Source organism: Bombina bombina, chromosome 5 (assembly GCF_027579735.1).
Source record: "Bombina bombina isolate aBomBom1 chromosome 5, aBomBom1.pri, whole genome shotgun sequence".
NCBI lineage: Eukaryota > Metazoa > Chordata > Amphibia > Anura > Bombinatoridae > Bombina > Bombina bombina.
The window spans coordinates 135119372-135140166 of record NC_069503.1 but is presented as its reverse complement, the minus strand read 5'-3'; the positions used below and the strand labels follow the sequence as shown (position 1 = coordinate 135140166).

General features: G+C 41.8%; 1 protein-coding gene across 3 annotated transcripts in view; it reads right to left on the bottom strand.

Annotated features, from left to right (window-relative positions):
• Positions 1 to 20795, bottom strand: part of CCM2 (CCM2 scaffold protein) — a 154175-nt gene that overhangs the window by 81498 nt on the left and 51882 nt on the right. For 2 of the 3 annotated variants that reach the window (XM_053713709.1, XM_053713710.1), the window contains one exon: positions 7936 to 8112. In XM_053713709.1, the coding sequence (XP_053569684.1) occupies positions 7936 to 8112 (177 nt within the window). Of the gene's footprint in view, positions 1 to 7935; positions 8116 to 20795 lie in introns of all 3 variants that reach the window. The other variant, XM_053713708.1, reaches the window with a different exon arrangement.

Sequence of the window (20795 nt, the reverse complement as noted above, 5' to 3'; positions counted from 1 at the left end):
ATTATAAAGGAAACCCCAATAAGGAGTACGTATTGCAAGAATGCAACACTAAGGCACGTAGAAGCAATCTACAGACGGAATAGATCAGTGAAGAAAAATTCAAAGACCACCTCCTGCACAGGTACAAAAGTAACCAGATGCAACCCCCTAAAATAAGATCTAAACTCCAAGAAGGAGCAGCAGATTGACTCACCGGCCTGACCGCAGTCAGGGTCCTAGCAAAAGAACTGAACGCCCGGCAGCTCAATGAGCCTCTAGAGCATAAGAACAAACAGGGTTTCTTTAAAAACACCTTGCGAGCACCCATTCAAGGTGCACGGAGCTGCAGCTGATTTCAAACTGCAAGCCTTCCGCTTGCTAGGCAGCTAAGCTAACCATCAGGTTACTACAGCTGGCAGTCTCAAAAAACTGACCCAACAAGAAACTAGCTAGGAAGGCCCTTCTCCAGATCATCCTGGAGGAAAACAAGAGAATAATGTAAATGAGAAAGAGAATCCCAGCACTCACCAACCAGACCAAAGGTGCACGCTAGTGGGGTCCATGCACTAACCCCAATACGGTATAGTAACAAAGTTGAAGCAGCACCAACTTGAAATATTCTTATTACCTTTTATTCATCAGAGACATATAAAAACAACAACGACGTTTCGGTCAGAACCTGACCTTAATCATGTTATACAAACAAATGAAAAAAAACACTCCTTATGTAGCCATAGTAGGCGGGGTTACTACCTGTACAGGTGTAGGACTATTAGTTAACCCTCTGTATCTATACATCAGGAAGACTTTCTTCATGCTCCCTCTAGTGGTTTAGTCAATTTCCTCTTATCAACCTATTACATCCTGGAAAATACAATATAATATAATATACATATTCATCAGTATAATGATTACCTTGAATTATTGCATTCACATATATGTGCATAATTTACCAAAACATTCAATCTGTTATCAAAAACATTTTTAAAGAATTCACAATAATTCACAAGAAAAATAGAGAAACTTAAACTCTTACACAGCATTCCTCTAATGGGTAGAGACAATAACCTATTAATTTTGTAGAGAATAAATGTAATTGTTTATTGTAGGGTAATTTGCCAATCTATCTCCCTATTCATTCCAAGGGGTATAAGTGTTTGTAAGGTGTAAATCCAGTATGTTTCTCTGGATTTAAGAATTTGCTGTCTATCTCCCCCTCTCCTAGGTCTTTTTATCTGTTAAAAGACCTAGGAGAGGGGGAGAAGGACTAAGATTTGACTGATGGATCAGTACTAGGAATCTCTAACATCGTCAAAACTTCTCTCAGAAGCAAATGCAGGTGTGCCATTCTAAATCTAAATGCTAAATCCTCTTCAGTCGGAGGAATCAAGTCAGCATACTCCGACCCTGGAGATCCTACCTCTGAAGTCTGAGGGAACTGCATCCCCAGATGACTGACCGGATACAATCGTCAATTTACACGACGGTTCCTGGGCAGGAGTGCATGGATTAACCCTTCGCTTGCACGTAGAAAGAAGAGGCAAAATCGCTAAGGCCGTAGAGATGGCCATGTGGAACTGCGCAGTAACCTCTGGTGGAAAAAGGTCCCCTTCAGACGAAGGAGCAGCGGTATGTGGGGAAACCTGTGGGAATGCCTGTGTAGGAACAGAATATTCTGGGGAACACACCTCACAGGACGAGGAATCCTCAGAGGTGACAGCTCAGTGGTCTCTAACATCTCAACATTGGATGAAGAAAACACCCTGTTGTGGCATACGGAACATAATTGAGAGGGCTGGACTACCAGGGCCTCCTCACAATATACGCAAGTCTCCAATTCTGTATCAGAGGGATCCCCCTATAAAATATCAGAGTCCTCCATAACTCGTCTAATTTAAATTATAGAAAAAACAACTGGCACCTTATACCCCCAATGGCTGGGGCACTCACCACCTACTATGACCCAGACAGATAGAGAAATTGGCTCCTCTCAGCAAACACTCTGTCAGGAATAGGAAATGGGAAAAAACGTGACCATTCCCGGTCACACGGTGCGTCATGCAGGACCGCCCCTGCTAAGGAAAAGCGCGCCAGCTTAATAAAACTGCGCAGCTCTCAAAAAAAAAAAAAATAACCTGTACGTTCTGTATCAGCCTATGAGCCCAACGTCTCCACATACAAAAAGCAGCCGAAATCACATAACAAATTTGATTAAAAAAGAAAATTTATGCTTACCTGATAAATTTGTTTCTTTTTAGACACCATGAGTCCACGGATCATCATCATTACTTATGGGATATTCACCTCCTGGTCAGCAGGAGTAGGCAAAGCGCACCACAGCAGAGCTGTTAAATAGTTCCTCCCTTCCCTCCCACTCCAGTCATTCGACCGAAGTTAGGAAGAGAAAGGAAAAGATAAGGTGCAGAGGTGTCTGAAGTTTACATAAAATAACAACCTGTCTTAAAAGAACAGGGCGGGCCGTGGACTCATTGTGACTAAAAAGAAAAGAAAATTTATGCTTACCTGATAAATTTGTTTCTTTTTAAAGACACTATGAGTCCACGGATCATCATCATTACTTATGGGATACAATACCCAAGCTAGAGGGCACAGATGATACGGGAGGGACAAGACAGGGAACCTAAACGGAAGGCACCACTGCTTGAAGAACCTTTCTCCCAAAAGCGGCAGAGGCAAAAGTATCAAATTTGTAAAATTTAGAAAAAGTGTTGAGAGGACCAAGTTGCAGCCTTGCAAATGTGTTCTACAGAAGCTTCATTTTTGAATGCCCATGAAGAAGCAACTGCCCTAGTGGAATGAGCCGTAACCCTCTCAGGAGGCTGCTGTCCAGCAGTCTCATATGCAAAACGGATGATACTCTCAGCCAAAAAGAGGTAGCCGTACCTTTCTGACCCTTACGTTTTCCAGAGAAAATCACAAACAAAGAAGAGGACTGACGAAAGTCCTTAGTCGATTGTAAATAAAATTTTAAAGCACGGACCACGTCCAAATTGTGCAGAAGACGTTCTTTTTGAGAAGAAGGATTAGGACACAAGGAAGGAACAACAATCTCCTGATTAATGTTCCTGTCTGAAACAACCTTAGGAAGAAAACCTAGTTTAGTCCGCAAAACTACCTTATCTGAATGGAAAATAAGGTAAGGCGAAGTGTATTGCAACGCCGAGAGCTCAGACACTCTACGAGCTAAAGAAATAGCAACAAGAAATAAAACTTTCCAAGATAACAACTTAATATCTAAGGACTGCATAGGCTCAAACGGAACCCCTTGAAGAACTTTGAGAACTAAATTCAGACTCCATGGAGGAGTAACTGGTTTGAACACAGGCCTGATCCTAACCAAGGCCTGACAAAATGATTGTACATCTGCGACATCAGCCAGACGTTTGTGTAACAAAATAGATAAGGCAGAGATTTGACCCTTTAGGGAACTTGTCGACAAACCCTTCTCCCAACCTTCTTGGAGAAAAGACAAAATTCTGGGAATCCTAACTCTACTCCATGAATAGCCCTTGGATTCACACCAATAAAGATATTTACGCCATATCTTATGGTAAATCTTTCTAGTTACAGGCTTACGAGCCTGAATCATGGTCTCTATGACCGAATCAGAAAAACCCCGCTTGGATAGGATTAACCGTTCAATCTCCAAGCAGTCAGCTTCAGAGAAACTAGATTTGGGTTAAGGAAGGGCCCTTGAATGAGAAGGTCCTTCCTCAACGGAAGTCTCCAAGGTGGCAGGGATGACATGTCCACCAGATCTGCATACCAAATCCTGCAAGGCCAAGCAGGAGCAATGAGGATCACCGGTGCCCTCTCCTGCTTGATTCGAGCAATGACCCAAAGAAGCGCAAACGGAGGGAATAGGTATGCAAGTTTGAAGGACCAAGGAACCACCAGAGCATCTATCAGTTCCACCTGGGGATCCCTGGACCTTGACCTGTATCTCGGGAGCTTGGCATTCTGATGAGATGCCATGAGATCCAACTACGGCCGACCCCATTTGAGAATCAGGTTGGAGTTCCCACTCTCCCGGATGAAAAGTCTGCCTGATCAGAAAGTCCGCCTCCCAGTTGTCCACCCCTGGGATGTGGATCGCTGACAGATGGCAAGAGTGGGCCTCCGCCCACCAAATTATCTTGGCTACCTCGGTCATCGCTAAGGAACGTTCCTCCCTGATGATTGATGTAAGCCACTGTCATTATGTTGTCCGACTGGAATCTGATGAACTGGGCCAAAGCCAACGGAGGCCAGGCCAGAAGAGCATTGAAGATCGCTCTCAGTTCCAGGATGTTGATAGGAAGAACAGACTCTGCCTGAGTCCACACTCCCTGAGCCTTTAGGGAACCCCAGACAGCTCCCCACCCTAAAAGGCTGGCGTCTGTTGTCACAATCACCCAGGAAGGTCAGCGAAAGCAGGTTCCCTGGGATAGATGATCCAGAGACAACCACCATTGAAGAGAGTCCCTCGTCTCCTGTTCCAGGGTTATTTGAGGAGACAAGTCTGCATAATCTCCATTCCACTGCCTGAGCATGTTTAACTGCAGAGGCCCGAGGTGAAACCGAGCAAACGGGATGATGATCATTGCCGCCACCATCAGTCTGATTACTTCCATGCACTGAGCCACTGACGGCCGAGGATTGGACTGAAGGGCTCGACAGGTATCTAGAATCTTTGATTTCCTGACCTCTGTCAGAAAAATCCTCAAAGATATAGAATCTATTAGAGTTCCCAAGAAGGGTACCCTTGTCTTGGGGATTAAGGAACTCTTTTCCAGATTTACCTTCCACCCGTGAGATCTCAGGAAGGATAGCACAACGTTGGTATGAGATATTGCTTGTTGACAAGATGGCGCCTGGATTAGAATATCGTCCAGATAGGGCGCCACCGCAATGCCTCGTGGTCTTAGAACCGCCAGTAGAGACCCCAGAACTTTTGTGAAAATTCTGGGTGCCGTGGCATGACCGAAAGGAAGAGCCACGAACTAAAAGTGTTTGTCCAGAAAAGCAAACCTCAGGAACCTGTGATGATCTCTGTGGATAGGAAAATGTAGATATGCAGCCTTTAAAACCACTGTCGTCATAAATTGACCCTCCTGGATCAATGGAAGAATGGTACGAATAGTTTCCATCTTGAATGATGGAACTCTGAGAAACTTGCTTAGACTCTTGAGGTCTAATATAGGTCTGAAGGTTCCCTCTTCCTATCACTAATGTAGGCAAAGAGAATGAATGGAGTGGGAGGGAAGGGAGGAGCTATTTAACAGCTCTGCTGTGGTGCTCTTTGCCTCCTCCTGCTGACCAGGAGGTGAATATCCCATAAGTAATGATGATGATCCGTGGACTCATCGTGTCTTTAAAAAGAAACCCCACTGTTTAATAATCCCCCTCAGGAGATATTAACCTTTGATTCCATAAAGATAAAGGAGTCCCACTGTGACCCTGTCTTCTATCGTTAACATATGTATAAAAAAGGAAACGATCTTACCGGGATCTATGCCGTGGAACAGAAACATGGTCCTTCAAGTTTGACAGATTGTAGCTGCGCTTTTGATATGGACTTGAGTGAAGAAAAGCAGGCAGCGAAACTTGTCAACGCTGATTGCTTAGGAGCTGTTAATATGAGTCTGGATGGTTTTGCAGAAAGACTCTCCCTGCATCTCCAGACTCTAAATTTCATCAATGTTCTCACTGAGAGGCTGACACTACTTAAAACACCATTCTTATCTCGAAGGGTAGATACCCTCCATAAGGAACTACTCCGAAATCTTTTGACACTTCTCTGCCAATCTTCTGTGACGAAAGGCAAAGAATGACTGGGGGATAAGGGAAGTGGGGGAGGTATTTAAGCCTTTGGCTGGGGTGTCTTTGCCACCTCCTGGTGGCCATGCTCAGTAATGATTGAAGCTGTGGACTCTTCCTGTATTAAGAAGGACATATGGGTTTCCTGTCCCTTTAAAATCTTTTAATTCAGTGATCACCAAGTCACAGTTTTATTTTGTAGCATATGGAAGACTACAAATGAAATGTAAATATGTATTACTTTAACATTTTATAATATAAATATAATACAAATATTCAAAGCAGTTTGACTGATAGTGAAACAAATAGGAAATGCAGCTATTTACATAACTGATATCTGAGAATATATTTTTAAAATGCCCTCTGAGGTGCAACACGATTTAACCATCTCTCGGTTGGCCACAAATAATTATAATAAATTTCCCAATAAGAGACGTCTTTCCTAACCTATAGGTCTACAGAAATCACCTCTGTACAGGCTAAAAGAATCTTTATAATAATGCAAGCAGCCTTCTTTTAAATCAGTTAACGATCCTGAAATATTTTCAGTTAGTTTTACGGTGCAGGGGGAGTATAGATTAGATGTGAACTAGGTAAAGGCCGGCGTTCTGGGGGAGTTAGCGGGGCATGCTATTGGGAGTAAGCTGCACTTTGATTCTGACATATTGCCACCAGAGCGATATGTTCGAATCAGTGAAGTGCAGGTTGTGAGAAGGGTAGCCATGCCTGAGGTAGTTAGCGTAGGTGTAGTTCAACTTAGGTCCTGCCGGCAATATTTGGAGTGTGCCTACACAGAAACTATTTTTAGTTTCAGTGAGTGCACGGTCTGTGCCGTCTAGGCCTACTTCAAAAAGGTCCCCCCCGTCCGCAGAAAAATGACGACGAGCGGTGAGGTCATACTCCCATTGACTTCTATGGGAGAGACATTACCGCTCGCCGGCACTGCTCTGACACACTGTCTGTCGATGTTTTGATTATAACATTTTTTAATACCTCTCTGTCACAGACACCAACTGGGAGCATTATTTTATCTAAATCATTTTGTTCACATGGCTTTTCTGTAACCAGAACTTAAAAAGGTACTTGAAACCCAAATTTTTTCTTTCATGATTTAGGTAGAACATAGAATTTTAAACAACTTTCCAGTTTACTTATATTATCAAATTTGCTTTATTCTCTTGGTATGCTTTGTTGAAGGAGCATACACATGGGTTAGCCAATGACAATCGCTATATATATGCAGCCACCAATCAAAAGCTAGAACCTAGGTTCTTTGCTGCTCCTGAGCTTACCCATATAAACCCTTTAGCAAAGGATAACAAGAGAAGAAAGCAAATTAAATAATAGAAGTATATTGAAACGTTGTTTAAAATTGTCTTCTCTATCTAAATCATGAAATAACATTTTTGGGTTTCATGTCCCTTTAAGTTTAGAAATGTCCAGTATGGGTGGAGAAACAATAGACAAAATCAGCTATTTCAAATAACAAATTAAAGGTAAAGGAGATACATTAAAAGGGGATATTTTAGTGTACATTGTCCGTTTAAATGATGATGATGATGAAAATAGGAGGGCTTTCTAAAACCATTCATGCAAGTTTTGTGCATGATTTACATATATAGCAACTTGTATTTTTACTCCAATGTTTTCTTAAATAGAAAAACTTCTAAAATATCAGTTATATGAAATAGCAGCAAAAATGTAAAATAATTAAAAATATTTATTTTGCACAAAAAGGTTAGTAAAAGCTGTTCAAAATTAAACTTTCAGGATTCAAATAGAGGAAGCAATTTCAAGCACATTTTCAGTTTATTAAATTGACTTTGTTCTCTAAGTATCCTTTGTTGAATGAGGAGCAATGCACTACTGGGAGCTAGCTGATCACATCAGGTGAGAAGAAAGGGTCAAACACAATTATATGTAAGCAACAGTACAATACTAAAATGCTCTAACACGTGACATTTATTATTAAAGAAAATGAAGGTTAATTCAGTACAAGAGAACAAACTGGGGAAAAAAACACATACACAAACTGTATGCTGGTTGGCTGCTCCAGTCCATTTATAAAATCATTGAATGAAGTACATTTCTGCCAATTCTAAACCCACACTGTATCAGAGGTATATTGTTCCCTACCTTGACCTCTTTCTCAATGTAATCGTTCAGCAGCACGTCTGGCTCTACGCGGTGTTCTGCCTGCGACAGGGAGACGGTGTGCAGAGGTCGCCGCTCTGTGACCTTTTCTTGGGCCTTTTTGTCTCTGCCCTTCTCTCCTTTTAGGAAGACACGCTTGAATGGTGAAACAAGACCAGGCTGCTGGTGAAAAACAGGAGAAAATAAAATGCATTAATAGAGCTGCCTTTATCCATAAAGTCAGCACTACTAATGGTCAACCACTTGGTTCTCAGAAACGGCTGCATTGTACTGAGTGGTTCAAGGATACCAGTGATAAAGGGTCATGTTTATCCGCATCTGTCATTACAACTGATCACGCCTATAACTGGTAAAAAGTAAAGCAGATACAATGCACATACAAATAAAAGAGGTCTTTAAAAGGGGTATAACACAAAACAGTGCAATTCGACAAACCAAAAGTGTTAAAAGGCGCAGATGTGCAAGGGTTAAATACGGGTAATTAAACAGAAAAACGGCTGTGATATGTAGGCTTTACAAAGGGATAGGTAAGCCAAAATTAAACTTACGTACATGATTAAAAAAAAATTACATATAAAATATTAAAAGAAAATGATAAAAATGATTAAAAATACTGTAAAATATTGTATATATGCAATATGTAAATATTCAATAACACGCCTTAAGAATAAGAATAATACCGACCGTGTTAAGATCTAAATCAAGAAACACAATGCACAAACCGCATATTTTACATTCCAATCTTGTTCACATACAAAATAATTAAGTACTTTTTATTGTTAAATATATCTATATATATTTTATACATAGAAATAAGTATTTAAGAATAAAAATAACATTATCCTGTAAGTGAAGAGCATTGGAATGTGAAATATGCACAGTAAACATACAATAACACATATAAACACAAATACATATGTATACATATATAGACACACACATATATGAAACTCGAAAAATTAGAATATCGTGCTAAAGTTAATTTATTTCACTAATGCAACTTAAAAGGTGAAACTAATATATGAGATAGACTCATTAGCAAAGCAAGATAGTTCAAGCCGTGATTTGTCATAATTGTGATGATTATGGCTTACAGCTCATGAAAACCCCAAATCCACAATATCAGAAAATTAGAATATTGTGAAAAGGTGCAATATTCTAGGCTCAAAGTGTCCCACTCTAATCAGCTAATTAAGCCATAACACCTGCAAAGGGTTCCTGAGCCTTTAAATAGTCTCTCAGTCTGGTTCATTAGGAATCACAATCATGGGAAAGACTGCTGACCTGACAGTTGTGCAGAAGCCATCATTGACACCCTCCATAAGGAGAGAAAGCCTCAAAAGGTAATTGCAAAAGAGGTTGGATGTTCCCAAAGTGCTGTATCAAAGCACATTAATAGAAAGTTACGTGGATGGGAAAAGTGTGGAAGAAAAAGGTGCACAAGCAGCAGGGATGACCGCAGCCTGGAGAGGATTGTCAGGAAAAGGCCATTTAAAAGTATTGGGGACTTTCACAAGGAGTGGACTGAGGCTGGAGTCAGTGCATCAAGAGCCACCACACACAGACGGATCCTGAACATGGGCTTCAAATGTCGTATTCCTCTTGTCAAGCCACTCCTGAACAACAAACAACGTCAGAAGCGTCTTACCTGGGCTAAAGAAAAACAGACCTGGTCTGTTGCTCAGTGGTCCAAAGTCCTCTTTTCTGATGAGAGCATATTTTCCATCTCATTTGGAAACCAAGGACCCATAGTATGGAGGAAGAATGGAGAGGCACACACTGCAAGATGCTTGAAGTCCAGTGTGAAGTTTACACAGTCTGTGTTGATTTGGGGAGCCATATCATCTGCTGGTGTTGGTCCACTGTGCTTCATTAAGTCCAGGGTCAACGCAGCCGTCTACCAGGAGTTTTTGGAGCACTTCATGCTTCCTTCCGCAGACGAGCTCTATGGGGATGCTGACTTCATTTTCCAGCAGGACTTGGCACCTGCCCGCACTGCCAAAAGCACCAAAACCTGGTTGAATGACCGTGGGATTACTGTGCTTGATTGGCCAGAAAACTCGCCTGACCTGAACCCCATAGAGAATCTATGGGGCATTGCCAAGAGAAAGATGAGACCGAACAATGCAGAAGAGCTGAAGGCCGCTATTGAAGCATCCTGGTCTTCCATAACACCTCAGCAGTGCCAGAGGCTGATAGCTTCCATGCCACGCCACATCGAGGCAGGAATTGCTGCAAAAGGGGCCCAAACCAAGTACTGAGCACATACAGTATGCATGCTTATACTTTTCAGAGGTCCGATATTGTTCTATGTACAATCCTTGTTTTATTGATTGCATGTAATATTCAAATTTTCTGAGATTGTGGATTTGGGGTTTTCATGAGCTGTAAGCCATAATCATCACAATTATGACAAATCACGGCTTGAACTATCTTGCTTTGCATGTAATGAGTCTCTCATATATTAGTTTCACCTTTTAAGTTGCATTAGTGAAATAAATTAACTTTTGCACGATATTCAAATTTATCGAGTTTCACCTATATATATATATATATATATATATATATATATATATTATATATATATATATATATATATATATATATATATATATATATATATATATATATATATATATATATATATATATATATATATATATATATATATATACACACACACACACATATACATACACATACATACACACACACACACAGTATATATAACTAGCATGAGCAAACTTTGGTTTAGACAACTAGAAATTGTTGGGTCATAATGAGGTTTTGAGGGGGCACAGTGGGGGAGCATGGTAAGGTACTGAGGGGGCACAGTGAGGGAATATAGTGAGGTACTGAGGGGGCAAAGTAAGGCAATATAGTGAGGTACTGAGGGGGCACAGTAAGGCAATATAGTGAGGTACTGAGGGGGTACAGTAAAGGAACATTATTCCCTCACTGTGCCCCCTCAGTACCTCATAATGTTCCTTTACTGTGCCCCCTCATTACTTCACTATATTGTCTTACTGTGCCCCCTCAGTACCTCACTATATTCCCTCACTGTGCCCCCTCAGTACCTCACTATATTCCCTCACTGTGCCCCCACAGTACCTCACTATATTCCCTCACTGTGCCCCCTCAGTACCTCACTATATTCCCTCACTGTGCCCCCACAGTACCTCACTATATTCCCTCACTGTGCCCCCTCAGTACCTCATATAGTGAGGTACAGAGGAGGCACAGTGAGGGAATATAGTGAGGTACTGAGGGGGCACAGTGAGGGAATATAGTGAGGTACTGAGGGGACACAGTGAGGGAATATATTGAGGTACTGAGGGGGCACAGTGAGGGAATATAGTGAGGTACTGAGGGGGCACAGTGAGGAAATATGAGGTAGTAACCACAGTAATTGTGAGAACCCCAGGCAAGATTAATGGTCAGATCACAGGCAGTACAATGCTGGGGTGGACATTACATTGGGTGTAGTATGATAAATGAGTTGTCTGGCCCCTCACTATACAGCTGGCTCCTGAGGTTCATATACAATTTACATGCGCGTGTGTGTATGTGTATGTGTATGTGTATATATATATATATATATATATATATATATATATATATATATATATATATATATATATATATATATATATATAAAAATAATAATCTTGCTCTGTGGTGAAGGCAAATTTCCCCTTTGTGGCTGTGCATCTTCCTTAGCAAAAGAAGCAAAGTATATGACTCACAGAGAATGTGATCTACAGCTAGGAAGAGCAGTCCGCTATGCCTACACAGCCCTCACCAATCTCCACTACCCCAAGCAAAACATTTTCAGACCGTCTGTAGGTAGGTTCAGTGTGGTCTCCCCTCACACTGAACCTATTAGGATTACAATTCAAGTATCTGCGGTGAACACAGCAGGGGCAAAAGATTAGGTGAATGGAAAAATGACTTGCCATCTACATGTTGCCGCGCTTCTTCTCAGTGACTCGAGGCGACACTGGAGCGCAAAACCTTTGCTACACTTTTTTGTATCTCTCATTTGAGATAGAGAAACTAAAATGTGCGGAAAAAGTTTAAACAACCGCTGTTAATAACTCCAGCAACCCCAGCGCTGTGCTCTTATACTTACTTAACAGATCCCTGGCACCTTATTAGCGCTCCTGCAAGCAACACATTGACAAGTATGTACCGCCACACCCCCTGCTGGCCGCTGTAAAAATAACAAATAAAAAAATAAAATAAAAAAGTTTTAGCCTTGCTGTGGTCTGCTTGCCCGCAGCAGGGCTAAATGTAAAAAACCCCCACATGCCCGGCCCAAAGAACTGCATGCCCCGGGCGTCGGGCGATAGGAATTGCACATCCCTGAATATATATATATACATACAAACATATATATATATTATATATACACACACATACATACATACATATATATATATATACATACATACAGACACATTCAAGTCTTTTACAGTCTAGTAGATGAAAACATGTAAAATCATATTTTTGCAATATTCATATTTAATAAAGTGTTTAACTATGTATTTACTGTAAATATTTCACGTTCCAATGTTCTTCACATAGGGAAAAATGTTGTGTGTGTATATATATATATATGGATCAATACAGTCACCCAACAGACTATGACAAGGCTTCCACAGGAGGCAATCAGCAAAAGTCCAGTGGACCAAAGATAGATCCAAATAATACACAATAGCAAGTGTTTTTGGTAAAAAAGTTATCAACTTTACTTAACAAGGATTAAAATCAAGCGACGCGTTTCTCAGCAACAAGCTGTTTCATCATTAAGCCTGATGAAACAGCTTGTTGCTGAGAAACGCGTCGCTTGATTTTAATCCTTGTTAAGTAAAGTTTATAACTTTTTTTACCAAAAACACTTGCTATTGTGTATTATTTGGATCTATCTTTGGTCCACTGGACTTTTGCTGATTGCCTCCTGTGGAAGCCTTGTCATAGTCTGTTGGGTGACTGTATTGATCCCTTCTTGTCTGAATAGCATCACTGGGGATGCATGACCAAATGTGAGTATATTTCTTATTATACACACCACTGCTCCTGGGTTTAAGACTGTACTAGGCCATATAGGCACCTTTGTGTCTTCTTGTATTTTTATCACAGAATATCCATCTCAACTCCAAGAGGTCGGTCTGCTGGGTGACTGTCATAGATCCCAGACTGCTCCCATTGCACTAATTGGAGTGCTCCCAAGATTGTGAGTCTAATATAGCACAACCTGATCGTATATCTGTGTGGATCAAACAATATTGGGCCATGTGGCGCATCTGTCTCTTTTCTCGTTCAAAACAAACAGAGCAACCCAAGGTTGCCAAAGTACCATCGCCCAGGGAGACAAACTCCCTAGAAGGACAAGGACCAGAAAAGAAAGTCCATGTGGAGGACCAGAGGACCATCCTAATATCCCTGACACAGCACCATACCACATAAGGTGCGCAAGAAAACCGCGAGTTCCACATTGCATCATAGTCAAGTCAAATACCATCAGGCTAGACAAGCATAGACAGGAAAAACAGGCTAACTATACCAGCAGCTATCAAGGAGCTCTCCAAGAGAACACAGAGCCACCTGAAAACAGGAACTCGCGATGACCAGCCTCTAGGCAGCAAAGCTGACCCTAAGCCATCGTGGGACTCAACCCACCAAGAAGCGCCGAAAAACTCAACAGCCCCCGATCGGAATTACCGGGCTCCAAGAAGCGTCCCCTCACAGTAGCAGACGCCACCAGAAGAGAGATGGACATGAAAATCTTCAACCGAAGGGGAGAAGACTCAAGAGAAGAAAATGGTTAACACTGCATAAAGCAAATCGATCCCCGAACTACCCTCCAGGGTAATGGTCCCAGCCCAAAGGCTAGTTAAAGAAGGAAGACAAGAGTCTCAGACCTCTGGAAGAAAAGGGATGGATCTACGAGGAAGCAAAGCCCCCAAGTAGAACTCGGACCGATACTAAAACCGGCATGCTACCGTGAGTCAGGATAGGAACTTCGTGCTCGGGTCCAAGAACCCCCACACTACTGTCTTCCATAAAGAGGAACACTTCCCAAGGGAAGAGAGTACTCAGACCCCCAGCATCCAAATACCAGAATCCAGCATATAACAGGAGCCTTACCCGAGTTCAAACCCACAACCTCCTGCGTCAGGAATGGTGGAGCCAACTACTACTCCACATCTCCCTATTCCAGAATTCTGAGGATGCAAGTAAGGGAAAACCCCTACAAGGCAAGAACAAGGACCCACGGGTCATCACAGATACTGAAGTATCTCCAAATCAAAGAGAACACACAAGAACCCATCCCTCACCCTAGGTGAGAAAAAAGGGAACTAAAGCAACGGAAACCACCCTACCAATAGAGGCAAGACCCGTCGGCCAATATTGCCAGCCCAGGTGAAACGACATTTGGAGTCTATAAGGAAGCGTCAGATGCCCCATAAGACCAGTAGGGACCCTCAGAGAGACCGTAAGCCTAAGCAGATATGAATCTCCCATGAGAGACAGAACCCCGCCCCCTTCAAAAGGGACACACGGGATACAAACCCTAAGGTTAAGCAGAACCGTCCATGCCCGATCCAGGCAAGAGACATGGTCCTAAGCCAGAATCCTCGAAAAACGGAATCGATCGAAAGATCTAACTTTCTGAGGAACCCTAAGCTGCCTCCTATGATTAGGAGCGTACCATCTAAAGTCTGTAGACTAAAAGAACCTAGCAAACAGCCTCAAAACCAAGAGTCTGAAAAAACTCCTGAACGGTTTAAGAATTCGGCACCCAGTGCCCCTGGATCGCAAGATAAACCCTCGTAGACAGGCTTAACTACTTGATACACACGCTGGTGAGGATAAATGGTCATCTACCTGTCCCCAGAAGGGCGAAAGTCTGTAACCAACCTCGGACCTCCACTCTCAAGCCCTAAGGCTAGATCTGCAATGAGGTTGAAGGATAACACCCGAGCGTCGTCCATGTATGACCAAGGGTAGATCTGATATGGAGAAGACGACAGTCTCCAGGAATCCTTGCAGGATCTATATCCCGAAAACCCTTTAACAAGGCAAAGGCTGGGAGCCTCGCAGCTCCTCGCAGAAGGGAGGGTAGCCCCTGCACTCCACATACTAGAGCAAACGCAATGCTGAGCAAAGGAAGAAATACATACCCACACTTCCAGAACAGATGACCCAAGACGGAAAGGAAGAGACTCCGCCACCGCAAAAGTAATGCTAATAGGCTTAAAAAGAGTCAACATCCGGAAGACACCTCAAGTGAGGACGCAAATCGTTCACCACTCTGACCACGGAGGTCATTCACATCTCCCAACTCCAAAATAATGTCCCCAGGGACCTTTAAGAACCATGACGACGTCTGAAAAAAAAAATCAGACTCGTATCTCAAGCGAATAGCCAGAAAAGCCAACCTAGATCGGAACTCACAACCCTCTGTCCAGATGCGTTGGATCTACACACTAGGCCCCATACTTCGAAATAGAATCCAAGCCCAGAGTCCATATCAATAGGCCAAGTGACATTCAGAATCCGACAGGATTCAATCAGCATCACAAGGGTGACATGTACCCAAGTAACAGCAGAAAGCGCCCGACCAGTACCTGCCTGGTATAAGGACACTCCAGAACTGACCAAGAAAAATCGACCAGAAGTTTCGATAATATGAACTAGAAAACATAACTATTATTCCAAAGTGCACAAACTTCCAGGGAAGTGCCCACGCAACAACAAAATCGCAAGTATCAGTTCCAGAGAAAGAACATTCTCAAAACGGAAATTTATCAAAACATGAGCTTAATAAAAACAAATCAAACACATCCTATCTGGATCAAAATAAAAGTAAGGCAGCACCCGCGGGTTAACTCCCAAGGTGAATGGATACGCCAACGGGCCAGCCGATCAGAGGCTCCATTCACCAAAGCTCAGAACTGGAACCGAAACATAAAAAAGAAAAAAAAACGGAGATGTCAAGGAGATTAGCTTCATCCCCAAACGTCTAATCCAGCATCTAAAGCCTCGGATCCCTCGGCCCACTAGGACTAGAATCCTCTAGCACAGCCAAAACTTGTCTTAAAAGGACACGAAGACGTGCCAGCCTATAATGGAAGACAAAATCATCCCTTGCCAGATCAATAAACGACCCCGGCCTGAGGTTGGGGCCCCTGAAGCCTCAGAGGCCAACGCTTTCCCAGGAGGCCGAACTAAATCAGACGATCCAACGCCCGATGGGCCCTGGTTAACAGAACACGGACAGTATCTTAAAAATATTTCACTTGGGAGATATAAATGAGCCAGCGCCACAGAAATAGCCATGCGGAACTGTGCCGTAACTTCTGGAGGAAACAAGCCACCTTCTGGAGGAGTAAAGGCCATAGGGACACCTGCTTGCGTAGCAAGAAAAGCTCTGGGGCACGCGCCTCACGGACATGGAATCCTCGGAGGCGGATGGCTCAACGCACTCTAAGGTCCCTGATTCGGGAGAAGAGAGTACTCTAGAACGGCAATCGGAACGTAACTGTTGGGCATGGATAACCCGGGCCATTTCATATTCCTCACAAGACGTATTCTCCGTATCGGAGACATCCGTGTCTTAGAAATCAGAATCCTCCATAATCTTGCAATTACAAAAATGACAAACACTAAACAGGCACTCTTTTTACACCCCCCAATGGCTGGGGCACTCACCACCTCCAGTGAACCAGACAACCCACGATCAGACTCTCTCTGCCGCCACACAGTCAGCATACGGAAGTGGAAAACAACGCAACCACACCCGGTCACGAGGTGCACCGTGCCAGTCACAAAAAGGGCATGCACTCTCTAAGAGATTGCGCCAATTGATGATAAGCCATAAGCCTAAGTAGTACAACACATTAGCAGATAGAACCATATAACAAACATAATTAAAGTCCCCCCTGTTTTAAGAACACCCCTCATGAGATATTAACCCATGATTCCTATGTTAAGATAAAAGGAGTCCCACTGGGACCCTACCTTTTCTCTCGTTAACATCACATTCACATAATAAAATAAAATCTCCGGACTCTAACCTTCATCCACTGAGAGGCTGACAGGATTAAATAAAACTCCAGTCCCATTTCAAAGAGTACTACCCACCATAAGAGACTATCTTCAAACTTCTGACACTTCTCTGCCAACCTCCTGTGACGAAAGGCAAAGAATGACTGGGGGATGAGGGAAGTGGGGGAGGTATTTGAAGCTTTTGGCTGGGGTGTCTTTGCCTCCTCCTGGTGACCAGGTTCTGAATTCCCAAAAGTAATGAATGCAGCTGTGGACTCTTCCCGTTTAAGAAGAAAAGCAATAATGTAAGCATAGGAGCCGGCCTATTTTTGGTACAGCACCTGGGTAGCACTTTTTGATTAGTGTCTAAATGTAGCCACCAATTAGCAAGCGCTACCCAGGTGCTGAACCAAAAATGGTCTGGCTCCTAAGCTTACATTCAAAGAAAGAAAGCAAGAGAACAAATTAAAATTTGATAATAGGAATAAATTAGAAAGTTGCTTAAAATTGCATGTTCTACCTGAATCATGAAAGTTTAATTTTGACTAGACTATTCCTTTAAGTTACCAACATGTCTGAGGGCAGTAGCTACACAGTATATAAATGATCATTTTGCAAGAAAACTAAGTAAGATGTCTGCTGTTTTTTTTTTTTTTTACACAATGTTTCTTTTTAGGTTTCCTTAACATATTTTTTCTTCTTCTAAAGTTGCACTGTTTTATATCCCTTTAAGATACTTTGGTTAAAATTTTTAATTATTCTATTGCAATACCAGACTGGGCAAAACATAACGTGCCAGGCACTATCAAATTTTGCTCCACTTATAATTATCAATTATGCATAATTAAAAACTTATTTGATTTGCCTGTTATTCCTGTAATTTAACTGTAGTGTATCTATTCCTTCCAGAGACATTGCAGTGCATTCCTACATTCTGCACAGTGATTGGTTGATACATGTAGGAGCTTGTTTATAGATGTCCCTAATTGGCCACACCACAGGAACCCACCCCCCAAACATAGATTTTGACAGCAGTTAAGAACAATGTGCCAACTAAATCGGCTTATATCTCCTATAAAGGAAAAGCTTAAAGGGACAGTCAAGTCAAAATTAAACTTTCATGATTCAGATAGGGTATGCAATTTAAAAAACTTTCCAATTTACTTTTATCAACAAATTTGCTTTGTTCTCTTGGCATTCTTTGTAGAAAGTGAAACCTAGGTAGGCTCATATGCTTATTTCTAATACTTTTTAAACAGTTCATTCAGGCTCACACAGTGACATATTTCTCAATGTATTTCAAATATAAAACAGGTCTAGAGATTTGATATCTTAATGGAAATTAGGACCTCACTGGACTGCTCCACTCCAAAACCCTGCAAGCACTCCATGACACTCTTAAACTGCTACCAGCGACTACATGATATCAGCTGCTGGCTACTTGATCTCTGCTGGGACAATTCTTTTTGGGGGGAAGCCTTGGGTGCCACATAACAGATATAGAAAGCCTGCTACGTAGACATAAGGGATGGTCAACTACTGGCCCTCAGAAAGCTCTGTGAAGTTTTGTTTCACATAATTACTCTTCAACCTGAATCCTTATGTAGAGCAGATCCTCTCTGGCTTGATTCAATAACCTTATAAACACAGTATTTATAAATGGTCAGTCTTCATGTAACAGTAGTACTTGCAAATCCCCCAATACACACAATGCTTTATAAAGTGATCTGAGCCCTACCTCTCCATCCATCTGCTCACACAGCAAGTCACAGGACCTTCTGTCTGAGGACTTCACATGAAGGTGTCAGAGGTTGTGCTCTAGCAAAGCTGACATGACCCGTTAGCCGTGTACTGGCGGCACAATGTGTCACAGCATCTGAAGCTGATGTTCTCAGGCTACAAAACAGGAACGGAAAGAGAAGAGCCACAACTTCCTCCCATAAACAAGTTTATGTGGTCAGGTAGTAGTAACATCTTCACTAACCTTTTAACATGTATTTTGCTGAAAACACTGAACAAAACAAGGCATTCTACAGCAACACTCTAGGGAAGGTGAATTCTGCATTTTCACGAAACCAACTCACTGGACATTAGAATGGGATGAAATAAAAATGTGTAACAGACATGATCACAACAATGTGTGAGGAGATATGCAGAAGGATAACGTGTACAATACAACACAAGACTACCCCTAATAAAATGCAGCAACCCTCCAATACGCAACTGATGAGGGTCACCCAGATAAGGGCAGGACGCACCCTACAAGTGATATGGTCACACCAAATGGCAGGAGATACATCACCAAGCAATTCAATTACAAAACAACAGGAATGGACAATGTGCAAACAATAAAGTCACTACAAAAGAGCAGGACTGGACATACTGTATTCAACTGGTATGGAGCCTCCTAAATGCCAGGAAAGGACCCTCCATTGTGTGATTCATATGGCTTACAGCATATAATATGCAATGCTTAAATACATACACAATCATGCAATTCATATGGCTTACAGTGTATAATGAGATGCTTAACAAAGCCATACACAATACCATGAGCCTCCCACTAGTGAAATGCACTTACCCCCCCCCATCATGTTATTCATATGGCTTACAGTGTATAATGAGATGCTTAACAAACCTATACACAATAACATGAGCCTCCCCCTAGTGAAATGCACTAACCCTACATCATGTGATTCATATGACTTACAGTGTATAATGTATAATTAGATGCTTAACAAACCTATACACAATAACATAAGCCCCCCACTAGTGAAATGAATTTACCCCCCATCATGCGATTCATATGACTTACAGTTTATAATGAGATGCTTAACAAACCTATACACAATAACATGAGCCGCCTCCTCCTAGTAAAATGCACTAACCCTACATCATGTGATTCATATGGCTTACAGTGTATTATGATATGCTTAACAAACCTATACACAATAACATGAGCCTCCTACTAGTGAAATGAACTAACCCTCTATTATGTGATTCATATGGCTTACAGTGTATAATGAGATGCTTAACAAACCTATACACAATAACATGAGCCTCCTACTAGTGAAATAAACTAACCCTCTATTATGTGATTCATATGACTTATAGTGTATAATGAGAGGCTTAACAAACCTATACACAATAACATGAGTCTCCTACTAGTGAAATGAACTAACCCTACATCATGTGATTCATATGGCTTACAGTGTATAATCCCCATGGCAGAACATGCTGTAATCGGAGATGTCATCACAGAAAATGCAGCATGTCTGCAGAAAGAATAGGGACATGCAGGAACTGTTGGCTATTTTGCTTTGCAGCCCTGCTCCACATAAAACACTATAATGTAGACAGCTAAACCGGTTTATGAATCACACTATTATGTCTTCAACAAAGCTCTGTGTTTTACCTGCAGATCATCTCTGGAGAAGCAATGCTCTACTATTCCTAAACTGAACACTGCCAATGCTTGCTACGCATATGTGCCACACCTGATTGGCTCACCATCTGTGTTCATTGAATTGCTGCTCCAGAGTTGACTTTAACTATGTATTTAATCATTTTGCGGGATTTAAACACAGAGCTCTGTTCAAGTAATGGTACAATTAAAGCATGCTATTCATTTATCTTTATGTCCCTTTAAAAAATGTTAGCCACTCTTTAAAGGGGCATTCTAAAACAAGATATTTCTAATGCAATAAAAACGTTTTGTTTTTTTAATTCGTAAATTACATTTCTATGTTGAATAAACCAAATCTACCCTTTTAAGCTGTTGAAAGTTC